This window comes from Mesoplodon bidens (assembly GCF_964165515.1).
Source record: "Mesoplodon bidens genome assembly, chromosome: 3".
NCBI lineage: Eukaryota > Metazoa > Chordata > Mammalia > Artiodactyla > Ziphiidae > Mesoplodon > Mesoplodon bidens.
This window is the reverse complement of record NC_138178.1, coordinates 54,638,111-54,652,561: the sequence shown is the minus strand read 5'-3', so window position 1 is coordinate 54,652,561 and position 14,451 is coordinate 54,638,111. Positions and strand designations below refer to the sequence as shown.

The 14,451-nt window shown below is 39.6% G+C and overlaps 1 protein-coding gene across 1 annotated transcript in view; it reads right to left on the bottom strand.

Annotated features, from left to right (window-relative positions):
• Positions 1-13,205: 13,205 nt before the first annotated feature.
• ANKDD1A (ankyrin repeat and death domain containing 1A) overlaps positions 13,206-14,451 on the bottom strand; it is a gene marked incomplete at both ends in the record, with an annotated part of 36,972 nt that continues 35,726 nt past the window's right edge. The window contains 1 exon segment of the mRNA XM_081228238.1: positions 13,206-13,390. Coding sequence (XP_081084364.1) covers positions 13,206-13,390 — 185 coding nt within the window.

Sequence of the window (14,451 nt, the reverse complement as noted above, 5' to 3'; positions counted from 1 at the left end):
TTGCTGATATGAAAAACAATGTTGAAGCAATCAATAGTCAACTAATTGACACAGAAGAATGTATAAGTGATTTGGAAGACAGAATAATGGAAATCACCCAATCAGAAGAGCAGACAGAAAGACAAATGAAAAAAAAATGAAAGTGACATACAAGACCTATATAATATAAAACATGCCAACCTACACATAATAGGGTTTCCAGAAGGAGAAGAGAGAGAAGGGGACCAAAAATGCATTTGAAGAAATTAAGGCTGGAAACTTCCCAAACATAAAGAAGGAAACAGATATCCAGGTACAGGAAGCACAGAGGCTCCCAAATAAGATAAACCCAAACAGACCCAGACCAAAACATATTACAATTAAAATAGCAAAATTTAAAGAGCAGATTCTAAAGGCAGCAAGAGAAAAACAAAGAGTCAGTTAAAGGGACCCCCACACACACACATAAGGCTATCAGTTGATTTCCCTGCACAAAGTTTGCAGGCCAGAAGCGGGTAGCATGAATGTAGTCAAAGTACTGAAAGGGAAAAACTTGCAACCTAGGATACTCTACCCAGCAAGAGTATCATTTAGAATAGAAGGAGAGAGAAAGAATTTCTCAGACAAGCAAAAACTAAAAGAACTCAGCAATAGTAACCCTACCCTAAAAGAAATATTGAAGGGTCTTCTCTAATAGAGGAAAGGCAAAAATCTATAGGAAAGGGAAAATCATAATAGGAAAGGCAAATATGGAAAAAGATTGAAGATCACTTAAATAAGCCAGTACATAGATTAAAAAACAATTTCAAAAATTGTAAAAGTGACTTTAGGGCTTCCCTGGTGGCGCAGTGGTTGGGAATCCACCTGCCAATGAAGGGGACGCGGGTTCAAGCCCGGGTCCAGGAGGATCCCACATGCCGCGGAGCGGCTGAGCCTATGCGCCACAACTACTGAGCCTGCGCTCTAGAGTCCACGAGCCACAACTGCTGAGCCTGCGTGCCACAACTACTGAAGCCCACGTCCCTAGAGCCCGTGCTCCACAACGAGAGGCCACCACAATGAGAAGCCCACATACTGCAGCAAAGGGTGGCCCCTGCTCGCCACAACTAGAGAGAGTCCCACGCAGCAGCGAAGACCCAACACAGCCAAAAATAAATAAATTAATTTTTTTAAAGTGACTTTAACTATCAATACAATAAACAAGAAAAGGATAAGCATGAAGATGTAAAATAGGACATCAAAATCACAAAATGTGCGTAAGGAGAGTATAAAAATGTAGATCTTGGGCTTCCCTGGTGGCGCAGTGGTTGAGAGTCCACCTGCCGATGCAGGGGGCGCGGGTTTGTGCCCCGGTCCGGGAAAATCCCACATGCCGCGGAGCGGCTGGGCCCGTGAGCTATGGCTGCTGGGCCTGCGCATCCGGAGCCTGTGCTCCGCAACGGGAGAGGCCACAACAATGAGAGGCCTGCGTACCACAAAAAAAAAAAAAAAGAAAACCATCAAACCACAAAAGGAAAAACAAACAAAAAGAAATGAACAAAGAAGAGCTACAAAAACAACTGGAAAACAAGGATTAAAATTCCCCACAAACAAAAGTCTAGAACTGGACAGCTTCACTGGTGAATACTACCAAACATATAAAGAATTTATACCTATCCTTCTCAAACTATTCCAGAAAACTGAAAAGGAGGGAACACTCCGAAATTCATTCTATGAGGCCACCATCACCCTGATATCAAAACCAGACAAAGATATTACAAAAAATGAAAATTACAGGCCAATGTCTTTCATGAATGTGAAAATACTCAACAAAATATTGGCAAACTGAATCCAACAATACATAAAAGGGATCATATATCATGATCAAGTTGGATTCACAACAGGGTTGTGAGGATGGCTCAACATATGCAGATCAATCAATGTGATGCACCACATCAACAAAAGAAAACACAAAAACCATGATCATCTCAATAGATGCAGAAAAAGCATTTGACAAATTCAACATCCATTCATGACAAAAACTCTCATCAAAGTGGGTATAGAGGGCTTCCCTGGTGGCACAGTGGTTGAGAGTCCGCCTGCCGATGCAGGGGACACGGGTTCGTGCGCTGGTCTGGGAAGATGCCACATGCCGCGCAGAGCGGCTAGACCCGTAAGCCATGGCCGCTGAGCCTGCGCATCTGGAGCCTGTGCTCCGCAACGGGAGAGGCCACAACAGTGAGAGGCCCGCGTACCGCAAAAAAAAAAAAAAAAAAAAAAAGTGGGTATAGAGAGAACATATCTCAACATAATAAAGGCCATTTACAACAAACCCACAGCCAACATAATACTCAATGGTGAAAAGCTGAAAGTCTTCCCACTAAATTCAGGAACAAGGCAAGGATACCCACTCTCACCACTGTTATTCAACATAGTATTGAAAGTTCTAGCCACACCAATCAGACAAGAAAAAGAAATAAAATGTATCCAAATTGGAAGGGAAGAGGTAAAGCTGTCACTATTTGCAGATGACAAGATACTCTATATAGAGAACCTCAAAGTCTCCACACAAAGACTACTAGAACTAATAAATGAATTCAGCAAGGTAGCAGGATAGTAGATTAATATACAGAATTTTATTGCATTTCTTTATATGAACAATGAAATATCAGAAAGTTAAAAAAAATCCCATTTAAAATCATGTAAAAAAATACCTGAGTATAAACTTAACCAAGGAGCTGAAAGACCTATATGCTGAAAACTACAAGATACTGATAAAGGAAACTGAAGATGATTCAAAGCAATGGAAAGATATTCCGTGTTCTTGGATTGGAAGAATTAATATTGTTAAAATGGCCATACTACCCAAGGCAATCTACAGATTTAATGTGATCCCTATCAAATTACCCATGACATTTTTCACAGAACTAGAACGAATAATCCTAAAATTTATATGGAACGAAAAAAGACCCAGAACTGCCAAAGCAATCCTGAGGAAAAAGAAAAAAGCCAGACGTATAACCCTTCCAGGCTTCAGACTATACTATAAAGCTACAGTTAACAAAACAGCCTGGTATTGGCAGAAAAACAGACATATAGATCAATGGAACAGAATAGAGAGCCTAGAAATAAACCCACACACCCATGGTAAATTAATTTATGCAAAGGAGGCAAGAATATACAATGGAGAAAAGATGGTCTCTTCAACAAGTGGTGTTGGGAAAGCTGGACGGCTACATGTTTATCAACTGAAATTAGAACACTCCCTCACACCATACAAAAAATAAACTCAAAATGGTATAAAGACCTAAATGTAAGACATGACAGCACAGAACTCCTAGAAGAGAACATGGGTGAAATACACTTTGAAGTAAATCGTAGCAATATTTTATTACATCAGCCTCTCAAGGCAAAAGAAATAACAGCAAAAATAAACAAATGGGACCTAATCAAACTTAAAAGCTTTTGCAAAGCAAAGGAAATGATCGAGAGGAACCAAGATGGCAGAGTAGAAGGACATGCTCTCACTCCCTCTTGCGAGAACACCAGAATCACAACTAGCTGCTGGACAATCATCGACAGGAAGACACTGGAACTCACCAAAAAAGATACCCCACATCCAAAGACAAAGAAGAAGCCACAGTGAGAGGGTAGGAGGGGTGCAATCACAGTTAAATCAAATCCCATAACTGCTGAGTGGGTGGCTCACAGACTGGAGAGCACTTATACCACAGAAGTACACCCACTGGAGTGAAGGTTCTGAGCCCCACATCAGGCTTCCCAACCTGGGGGTCTGGCAATGGGAGGAGGAATTCCTAGAGAATCAGACTTTGAAGCCTAGTGGGAATTGATTGCAGGACTTCGACGGGACTGGGGGAAACAGAGACTCCACTCTTAGAGGGCACACACAAAGTAGTGTACACATCGGGACCCAGGGGAAGGAGTAGTGACCCCATAGGAGACTAATCCAGACCTACCTGCTAGTGTTGGAGGGTCTCCTGCAGAGGCGGGGGGTGGCTGTGTGGCTGTGGCTCACTGTGGGGACAAGGACACTGGCAGCAGAAGTTCTGGGAAGTACTCCTTGGCGTGAGCCCTCCCAGAGTCTCTCATTAGCCCCACCAAAGAGCCCAGGTAGGCTCCAGTGTTGGGTTGCCTCAGCCAAAACAACCAACAGGGAGGGAACCCAGCCCCACCCATCAACAGTCAAACGGATTAAAGTTTTACTGAGCTCTGTCCACCAGAGCAACAGTCAGCTCTACCCACCACCAGTCCCTCCCATCAGGAAACTTACACAGCCTCTCAGATAGCCTCATCCACCAGAGGGCAGACAGCAGAAACAAGAAGAACTACAATCCTGCAGCCTGTGGAACAAAAACCACATTCGCAGAAAGATAGACAAGATGAAAAGGCAGAGGGCTATGTACCAGATGAAGGAACAAGATAAAACCCCAGAAAAACAACTAAATGAAGTGGAGATAGGCAACCTTCCAGAAAAAGAATTCAGAATAATGATAGTGAAGATGATCCAGGACCTTGGAAAAAGAATGGAGGCAAAGATCAAGAAGATGCAAGAAATGTTTAACAAAGACTTAGAAGAATTAAAGAAAAAACAGAGATGAAAAATACAATAACTGAAATGAAACCTACACTAGAAGGAACCAACAGCAGAATAACTGAGGCAGAAGAACGGATAAGTGACCTGGAAGACAGAGGGTGGAATTCACTGCTGCAGAACAGAATAAAGAAAAAAGAATGAAAAGAAATGAAGACACCCTAAGAGACCTCTGGGACAACATTAAATGCAACAACATTCACGTTATAGGGGTCCCAGAGGAGAAGAGAGAGAAAAAGGACCTGAGAAAATATTTGAAGAGATTATAGTCGAAAACTTCCCTAACATGGGAAAGGAAATAGCCACCCAAGTCCAGGAATTGCAGAGAGTCCCATACAGGATAAACCCAAGGAGAAACATGCCGAGACACATAGTAACCAAATTGGCAAAAATTAAAGACAAAGAAAAATTATTGAAAGCAGCAAGGGAAAAATGAAAAATAACATACAAGGGAACTCTAATAAGGTTAACAGCTGATTTCTCAGCAGAAACTCTACAAGCCAGAAGAGAGTGGCATGATATACTTAAAATGATGAAAGGGAAGAACTTAAACCAAAATTACTCTAGCCAGCAAGGATCTCATTCAGATTCGATGGAGAAATCAAAAGCTTTACAGACAAGCAAAAGCTAAGAGATTTCAGCACCACCAAACCAGCTCTACCACAAATGCTAAAGGAACTTCTCTAAGTGGGAAACACAAGAGAAGAAAAGGGCCTACAAAAACAAACCCAAAACAATTAAGAAAATGGTACTAGGAACATACCTATCAATAATTATCTTAAACGTGAATGGATTAAATGCTCCAACCAAAAGACACAGGCTTGCTGAATGGATACAAAAACAAGACCCATATATATGCTGTCTACAAGAGACCTACTTCAGACCTAGGGACACATACAGACTGAAAGTGAGGGGATAGAAAAAGATATTCCATGCAAATGGAAATCAAAAGAAAGCTGGAGTAGCTATACTCATATCAGATAAAATAGACTTTAAAATAAAGAATGTTACAAGAGACAAGGAAGGACACTACATAATGATCAAGGGATCAATCCAAGAAGAAGATATAACAATTAAAAATATATATGTACCCAACATAGGAACACCTCGATACATACTGCAACTGCTAACAGTTATAAAAGAGGAAATCGACAGTAACACAATAATAGTGGGGGACTTTAACACCTCACTTACACCAATGGACAGATCATCCAAAATGAAAATAAGAGAAGTTTTAAATGACACAATAGACCAGATAGACTTAATTAATATTTATAGGACATTCCATCCCAAAACAGCAGATTACACTTTCTTCTCAAGTGTGCAAGGAACATTCTCTAGGATGGATCACATCTTGGGTCACAAATCAAGCCTAAGTAAATTTAAGAAAATTGAAATCATATCAAGCATCTTTTCTGACCACAACACTATGAGATTAGAAATGAATTACAGAGAAAAAAATGTAAAAAACACAAACACATGGAGGCTAAACAATACGTTACTAAACAACCAAGAGATCACTGAAGAAATCAAAGAGGAAATCAAAAACTACCTAGGGACAAATGACAATGAAAACACGACGATCCAAAACCTATGGGATGCAGCAAAAGCAGTTCTAAGAGGGAAGTTTATAGCTATACAAGCCTACCTGAAGAAACAAGAAAAATCTCAAGTAAACAATCTAACTTTACACCTAAATGGGCTAGAGAAAGAAGAACAAACAAAACCCAAAGTTAGCAGAAGGAAAGAGATCATAAAGATCAGAGCAGAAATAAATAAAATAGAAACAAAGAAAACAACAGCAAATATCAATAAAACTAAAAGCTGGTTCTTTGAGAAGATAAACAAAATTGATAATCCATTAGCCAGACTCATCAAGAGGGAGAGGACTCAAATCAATAAAATTAGAAATGAAAATGGAAAAGTTACAACAGACACCACAGAAATACAAAGCATCCTAAGAGACTACTACAAGCAACTCTATGCCAATAAAATGGACAACCTGGAAGAAATGGACAAATTCTTAGAAAGGTATAACCTTCCAACGCTGAACCAGGAAGAAACAGAAAATATGAACAGACGAATCACAAGTAATGAAATTGAAACTGTGATTAAAAATCTTCCAACAAACAAAAGTCCAGGACCAGATGGCTTCACAGGTGATTTCTATCAAACATTCAGAGAAGAGCTAACACCCATCCTTCTCAAACTTTTCCAAAATATTGCAGAGGAAGGAACACTCCCAAACTCATTCTATGAGGCCACCATCACCCTGGTACCAAAACCAGACAAAGATACTACAAAAAAAGAAAATTACAGACCAATATCACTGATGAATATAGATACAAAAATCCTCAACAAAATACTAGCAAACAATCCAACAACACATTAAAAGGATCATATACCATGATCAAGTGGGATTTATCCCAGGGATGAAAGGATTCTTCAGTATACACAAATCAATGAATGTGATACACCATATTAACAAATTGAAGAATAAAAACCATATGATCATCTCAATAGATGCAGAAAAAGCTTTTGACAAAATTCAACACCGATTTATGATAAAAACTCTCCAGAAAGTGGGCATAGAGCGAACCTACCTCAACATAATAAAGGCCATATACGACAAACCCACAGGAAACATCATTCTCAATGGTGAAAAGCTGAAGGATTCCCTCTAAGATCAGTAACGAGAGAAGGATGTCCACTCTCACCACTATTATTCAACATAGTTTTGGAAGTCCTAGCCCTGGCAATCAGAGAAGAAAAAGAAATAAATGGAATACAAATTGGAAATGAAGTAAAACTGTCACTGTTTGCAGATGACATGATACTATACAGAGAATTCTAAAAATGCCACCAGAAAACTACTAGAGCTAATCAATGAATTTGGTAAAGTTGCAGGATACAAAATTAATGCACAGAAATCTCCTGCATTCTTATACACTAATGATGAAAAATCTGAAGGAGAAATTATGGAAACACTCCTATTTACCACTGCAACAGAAAGAATAAAATACCTAGGAATAAACCTACCTAGGAAGACAAAAGACCTGTATGCAGAAAACTGTAAGACACTGATGAAAGAAATTAAATATGATACCAACAGATGGAGAGATATACCATGTTCTTGGATTGGAAGAATCAATATTGTGAAAATGACTATACTATCCAAAGCAATGTACAGATTCAGTGCAATCCCTATCAAATTACCAATGGCATTTTTTACGGAACTAGAACAAATCATCTTAAAATTTGTATGGAGACACAGAAGACCCCAAATAGCCAAAGCAGTCCTGAGGGAAAAAAAATGGGCTGGAGGAATCAGACTCCCTGACTTCAGACTATACTACAAAGCTACAGTCATCAAGATAATATGGTACTGGCACAAAAACAGAAATATAGATCAATGGAACAGGATAGAAAGCCCAGAGATAAACCCATACACCTATGGCCAACTAATCTATGACAAGGGAGGCAAAGATATACAGTGAAGGAAAGACAGTCTCTTCAATAAGTGGTGCTGGGAAAACTGGACAGCTACCTGTAAAAGAATGAAATTAGAACACTCCCTAACACCATACACAAAAATAAACTTAAAATGGATTAGAGACCTAAATGTAAGACTGGACACTATAAAACTCTAGAGGAAAACATAGGAAGAACACTCTTTGACATAAATCACAGCAAGATCTTTTTTGATCCACCTCCTAGAGTAATGGAAATAAAAACAAAAATAAACAAATGGGACCTAATGAAACTTCAAAGCTTTTGAACAGCAAAGGAAACCATAAACAAGATGAAAAGACAACCCTCAGAATGGGAGAAAATATTTGCAAACGAACCAACGGACAAAGGATTAATCTCCAAAATATATAAACAGCTCATGCAGCTCAATATTAAAGAAACAAACAACCCAATCCAAAAATGGGCAGAAGACCTAAATAGACATTTCTCCAAAGAAGACATACAGGTGGCCAAGAAGCACGTGAAAAGCTGCTCAACATCACTAATTATTAGAGAAATGCAAATCAAAACTACAGTGAGGTATCACCTCTCACCAGTTAGAATGGGCATCATCAGAAAATCTACAAACAAAAAATGCTGGAGAGGGTGTGGAGAAAAGGGAACCCTCTTACACTGTTGGTGGGAATGTAAATTGATACAGCCAGTATGGAGAACAGTATGGAGGTTCCTTAAAAAACTAAAAATAGAATTACCATATGATACAGCAATCCCACTACTGGGCATATACCCTGAGAAAACCATAATTCAAAAAGACACATGCACCCCAATGTTCATTGCAGCACTATTTACAATAGCCAGGTCATGGAAGCAACCTAAATGCCCATCGACAGACGAATGGATAAAGAAGTTGTGGTACATATATACAATGGAATATTACTCAGTCATAAAACGGAACGAAATTCAGTCATTACAGAGTGAAGTAAGTCAGAAAAAGAAAAACAAATATCGTATATTAACGCATGTATGTGGGACCTAGAAAAATGGTACAGATGAACTGATTTGCAGGGCAGAAGTTGAGACACAGATGTAGAGAACAAACATATGGACGCCAAGGGGGGAAAACCGTGGTGGGGTGGGGATAGTGGTGTGCTGAATTGGATGATTGGGATTGACATGTATACACTGATGTGTATAAAATTGATGACTAATAAGAACCTGCAGTATAAAAAAATCAACCAAACAAAAAAAACTAATACTAAACTTTCTTTGGGTTATTTGTATGGTAATATGTTAATATAAATGTTTCAGACATTACATGAAATTTCTAAAAATCTTATATGTTCTGGTATAATGTTATAAGTCATAATTCTAGTTATTACCTTAAAATGTGTATCTCAGAAATAACTAAATTTTCTTGTCATTTTCATTATTATGAACTTTCATCAAATCTTTAACTGTGGTCATTTTTATGTCTTTCGTCATTTACAGGCAGTTCTGGGTGTACTCTGATGCTTTGGCAAAAATGTTCCTATAAAAGCGTTTCATCTTCAAGGAATTCGTGGAAAAGACTCTGACAAGTACAGGTTTCTGGTAACTGACTATACTGCTGAACTGAATGAATAAGCATTTTCAGAACTCTAATGGAAAACTGATGAATTCATAAAAGTGCTAACAAAAGATCAAGATGAAAAAAAAATTATTACATGGGACTGAGTGAACTGATGAGGATGATTATAATTTTTGTGACTTTGAATAAAAAAAAAATCCCAGAAGGACTCAGAGGCAAAAAATATACAAATCAATTTTCACTGCAAAGTAAAGGAGCTGTTACAGTGGAGGATTACTGGACTGAATGTCAATATTATGACATAGTATGAGTGTGTTTCGTGTTTGGTAATTGCAATCATTGTTGCTTTTGTTGTGGTCATCCATTTACAATGCTTGGTGTCAGTTTATCTATCTCTTGTAAAACTAAAATACAGTGGGTGTGTGAGGAAAAAAAAAGAAACCATCAACAAAACAAGAAGACAACCTACGGAATGGGAGAAAATATTTGCAAATGATGCAATATACAAGGGATTAATATCCAAATAGCTCATACAACTCAATATCAAAAAACAAACAACCCAATCAGAAAACGGGCAGAAGATCTAAATAGACATTTTTCCGAAGAAGACATACAGATGACCAATAGGCACATGAAAAGATGCCCAACATCATTAATGATTAGAGAAATGCAAATCAAAACCACAATGAGATATCACCTTACACCTGTTATAATAGCTATCATCAAAAAGTCCACAAATAGCAAATGTTGGAGAGGATGTGGAGAAAAGTGAACCCTAATACACTGTTGGGAATGTAAATTGTTCAGCCACTATGGAAAACAGTATGGAGTTTCCTTAAAAAACTAAAAATAGGGACTTCCCTGGTGGTCCAATGGTGAAGACTCCGTGCTCCCAAGGCAGGGGGCCTGGCTTTGATCCCTGGTCAGGGAATTAGATCCTGCATGCTGCAGCTAAGATCCCTGGCACAGCCCAAATAAATAAAAATAAACAAATAAATATTTTTTAGAAACTAAAAACAGAGCAGCTATGTGATCCAGCAATCCACTCCTGAGTATGTATCCAGAAAAGATGAAAATTCTAATTCAAAAAGACACATGCACTATGAATAGTGCTGTTCACAGCAGCACTATTTACAATAGCCAGGACATGGAAATAACCCAAATGTCCAACAGGTGAGCAGCTTAAGAAGATGTGGTATATATATACAATGGAATATTACTCAGCCATAAAAAATAATGAAATATTGCCATTTGCAGCAACATGAATAGACCTAGAGAATATTATATTTAGTGAAGTAAGTCAAACAGAGAAATACTATATAATATCACTTATATGTAGAATCTAAAAAATAGTACAAATGAACTTATTTACAAACAAACCTATGGTTACCAAAGGAGTGAGGGAGGTGGGGAGGGACAAATTAGGAATATGGGATTAACAGATATAAAGTACTATACATAAAATAGATAAGCAACAAGGGTTTACTGTATAGCACAGGGAACTACATTTAGTATGTAATAAATACCTATAATGGAATATAATCAGAAAAAAAACTGAATCACTATGGTATACACTTGAAGCTAACACAATATTGTAAATCAACTATAATTCAATAAAAAAGTATTGATCTAAATATTTTTTAAAGTTAAAAAAATTTTTTTTAAGTTTAAAAAAATTGTTTACAGGTTGATTGAGTAGGCAACAAGAGATCATTCATGAGAACCCTATAAATCAATCTTGTAAATCCTATTTAAAAAAAAAAAATCCACAATAGCTTGTTTGAAATTTTGCTATTGATCTCCCAAACAAAAGAAGTAAGTATTGAACTTGAGAGATATGTTTCAACGTTTAAACTTTATTTATGGACTTGCTTTTTTATCTCAAAAAACAAACAACAGGGCTTCCCTGGTGGCGCAGTGGTTAAGAATCTGCCTGCCAATGCAGGGGACACAGGTTCGAGTCCTGGCCTTGGAAGATCCCACACGCCACAGAGCACCTAAGCCTGCACACCACAACTACTGAGCCTGTGCTCTAGAGCCCATGAGCCACAACTACTGAGCCTGCATGCCACAACTACTGAAGCCCTTGTGCCTAGAGCCTGTGCTCTGCAACAAGAGAAGCCACCACAATGAGAAGCCCACGCACTGCAACGAAGAGCAGCCCCCACTCGCCACAACTAGAGAAAGCCCGTGTGCAGCAACAAAGACCCAATGTAGCCAAAACTAAATAAAAAATAAAACAAAAAACAAAATTCATCCAGGTAAGTGATCCAAGTCCCATGTGGTATGAAATACCTTTCTCATATGGAATAGATGGTAGAAGAAGATTCTCCATCTCAACACAGCATGTGCAGATGAAAGGTGCCACAATGGCAGGGAGGCTGTGTGTTGTGCTGGGGACTGAATCCCACTGCAAACTGTGAGGCCTCAGGCCAGACACACCTCTCAAATCATCACCCTGATGGGTTGGTTTCAAAGCCTCGTTTTCTTTCTTTTTGTAAGTTTTAGTTTCAGTTATTTTTAAAAATAGACTATTTTTTAAAAATGGTTAAAGAAATCTGAGCAGATAGTACACAGCTCCCACACATCCATCTCACAGCATAGTTTCACCTTTGTTCACTTGCATGTGTATTAGTATTATATAACGTTTGCAGGTTTCTCTGTAGGGTAAATGCCTAGATGTGGGACTGCTAGGTCAAAGGGTAAATGTATTTGTAGTTTCGGTGGATAATGCCAAATTGCCTTTCAGAGGACTATACCACTGTGAACTCCCACCAGCCATGTATGAGAGCTGGAGCCCCTTTCAGCTCTAGCAGTTTTTATTCTATCTTCTTCCCAGGACGCAGGCCCAAAGGCTAACTTTGTGAGGAGTTTTTCTAAGATATGGGCTCCGAAACTGGCCACAGCCAGCTGTGCCACATGCAGGAGAGCTCACATTAGACAGAAACAGCTTTCAGGCAGAACTTCCAGGTTCAAATGACAAAATTTGAATAAGGTGTGAAGGTGAGTTAATAGTATCCTAGCAGTGTTAATTTCCTGGTTATGTAAGATGAGTGGGGGAAGCTGAGTGAAGAGTATTTGGAAATTCTTTTAACTATTTCTGCAGCTTTTTCGTAAGCCTGAAATGATTTTAAAATTAAGAGTTTAAAACTTTAAAAAGGTATTTTGAAAAAGAGGGAAAAAATGCGAGTGTATGCCTCCAGGAACTGTCAAAATGTACAAATAAGCTGAGAATAGAAACAGTTGTGGAGTAAGCACAGCATTCATAAAAGTCAGGGGTTGAATTAAGGGCAGTCCTTCTCGTAAGGGATGGATGGAGCCCTTCGCCAGGTTGGGGAGACAGGAATGCTAAGTTTGGCCCCTGACCTCACCACCTGATGAGCTGCTTATCCACCCTGTGCCTAGAATCCTCTCTGAAAAGACATCCCTTGCACCACAGGGGGCTGCTGTGAGGCTCCAGTGAGATGCAGGAGATGAAAGTAAACTGAGAGCTGCAAAGGACCATACCTCTGGGAAGGGATTACCTGCAAAACCTGAGACAGGCCCCCGTGAAAAAGATCACAAACATTTGCCTGCTGGTCCTGCCTAATATGGGTTTCAGTGGAAGCAGCTGGAAGTCTGTTTACAGTAATTGTTTTTTAAGACCTTAAACGGTGGTCCTCCTCTGTTCAGTGGCCCCCACTCTGAGGTCCCATGCTCCTGAAGGTCCAGTCCCTCCAGGTACATGGCTGTGCACTTCCTTGGGGCGCTAGAGTCATCGTTTGCTTTCTTCCTGATGCTTTCTGCAAAAGACAAGAATCCTGTTGCCTCTGGTTGCCTGAGCGCTGCCTCACAAGGCTAGTTTGATGTTTTAATTGCCTGCAAGAATTTGTGTTAAAAGAAGATGCAGAATAATATTTAAGAACATGCTGGAAGAAGAACCAAGTCATCTCTAATTCCTCCCCTCTGAAATGACTGTTTTCGCACCTTGTGTGTGGCAGCTGGGGGAGACCGACCACACAGGGGACTTTCCTCTTGCCCCTTGATAACGTGCTATCAACGCTTTTCCTTGTTGCCAAGTGACTGATATACCTTCATTACTATGGATGGCTGCCTAGTACCCCATCCTGTGGTTGCCCTGTAATGCACCATGGCAATAGAGGTTACAGAGTTTAAGCCTTTTTCATCATGAGCAGATTTTGTTTTTGTTTGTTTGTTTGTTTTTCATTTTGGGCTGTGTTGGGTCTTCATTTCTGTGCGAGGGCTTTCTCTAGTTGCGGCGAGCAGGGGCCACTCTTCATCACGGCGCGCGGGCCTCTCACTGTCGCGGCCTCTCTTGCTGCGGAGCACAAGTTCCAGACGCGCAGACTCAGTAGTTGTGGCTCACGGGCCTAGCCGCTCCACGGCACGCGGGATCTTCCCAGACCAGGGTTCGAACCTGTGTCCCCTGCATTGGCAGGCAGATTCCCAACCACTGCGCCACCAGGGAAGCCACAGATTTTGTTTTTAATGAGGGATCATTATTAGAACCTGTTACTCCGCTTGCCTGATGGTTCTACGTGGTGCCCTGAATCGCAAATCCCAAAAAAAGCTTTTGGGATTGACAGACTCAAATAGGTTGTGACGGCCTCAGAAATTTTATTTGACCAAATCTTACTGGTTCAACTCATCTTAAGCCAGTTTTGGCCCATAGGTCTTAATGTTTTTTTAAAAAAAAACCCTGCAGGCTGTTCCCACCTTATTCCAAACTGGAGAAGAAAAAAAATCAATGTAGTATAGAGAGCTGGATAGGAAGAGATTGTAGCTTCAGTGGCCTTGGGGCTGTGAAGGTCATAGGGATCGTCTGGGTCACCCTCATGGCACA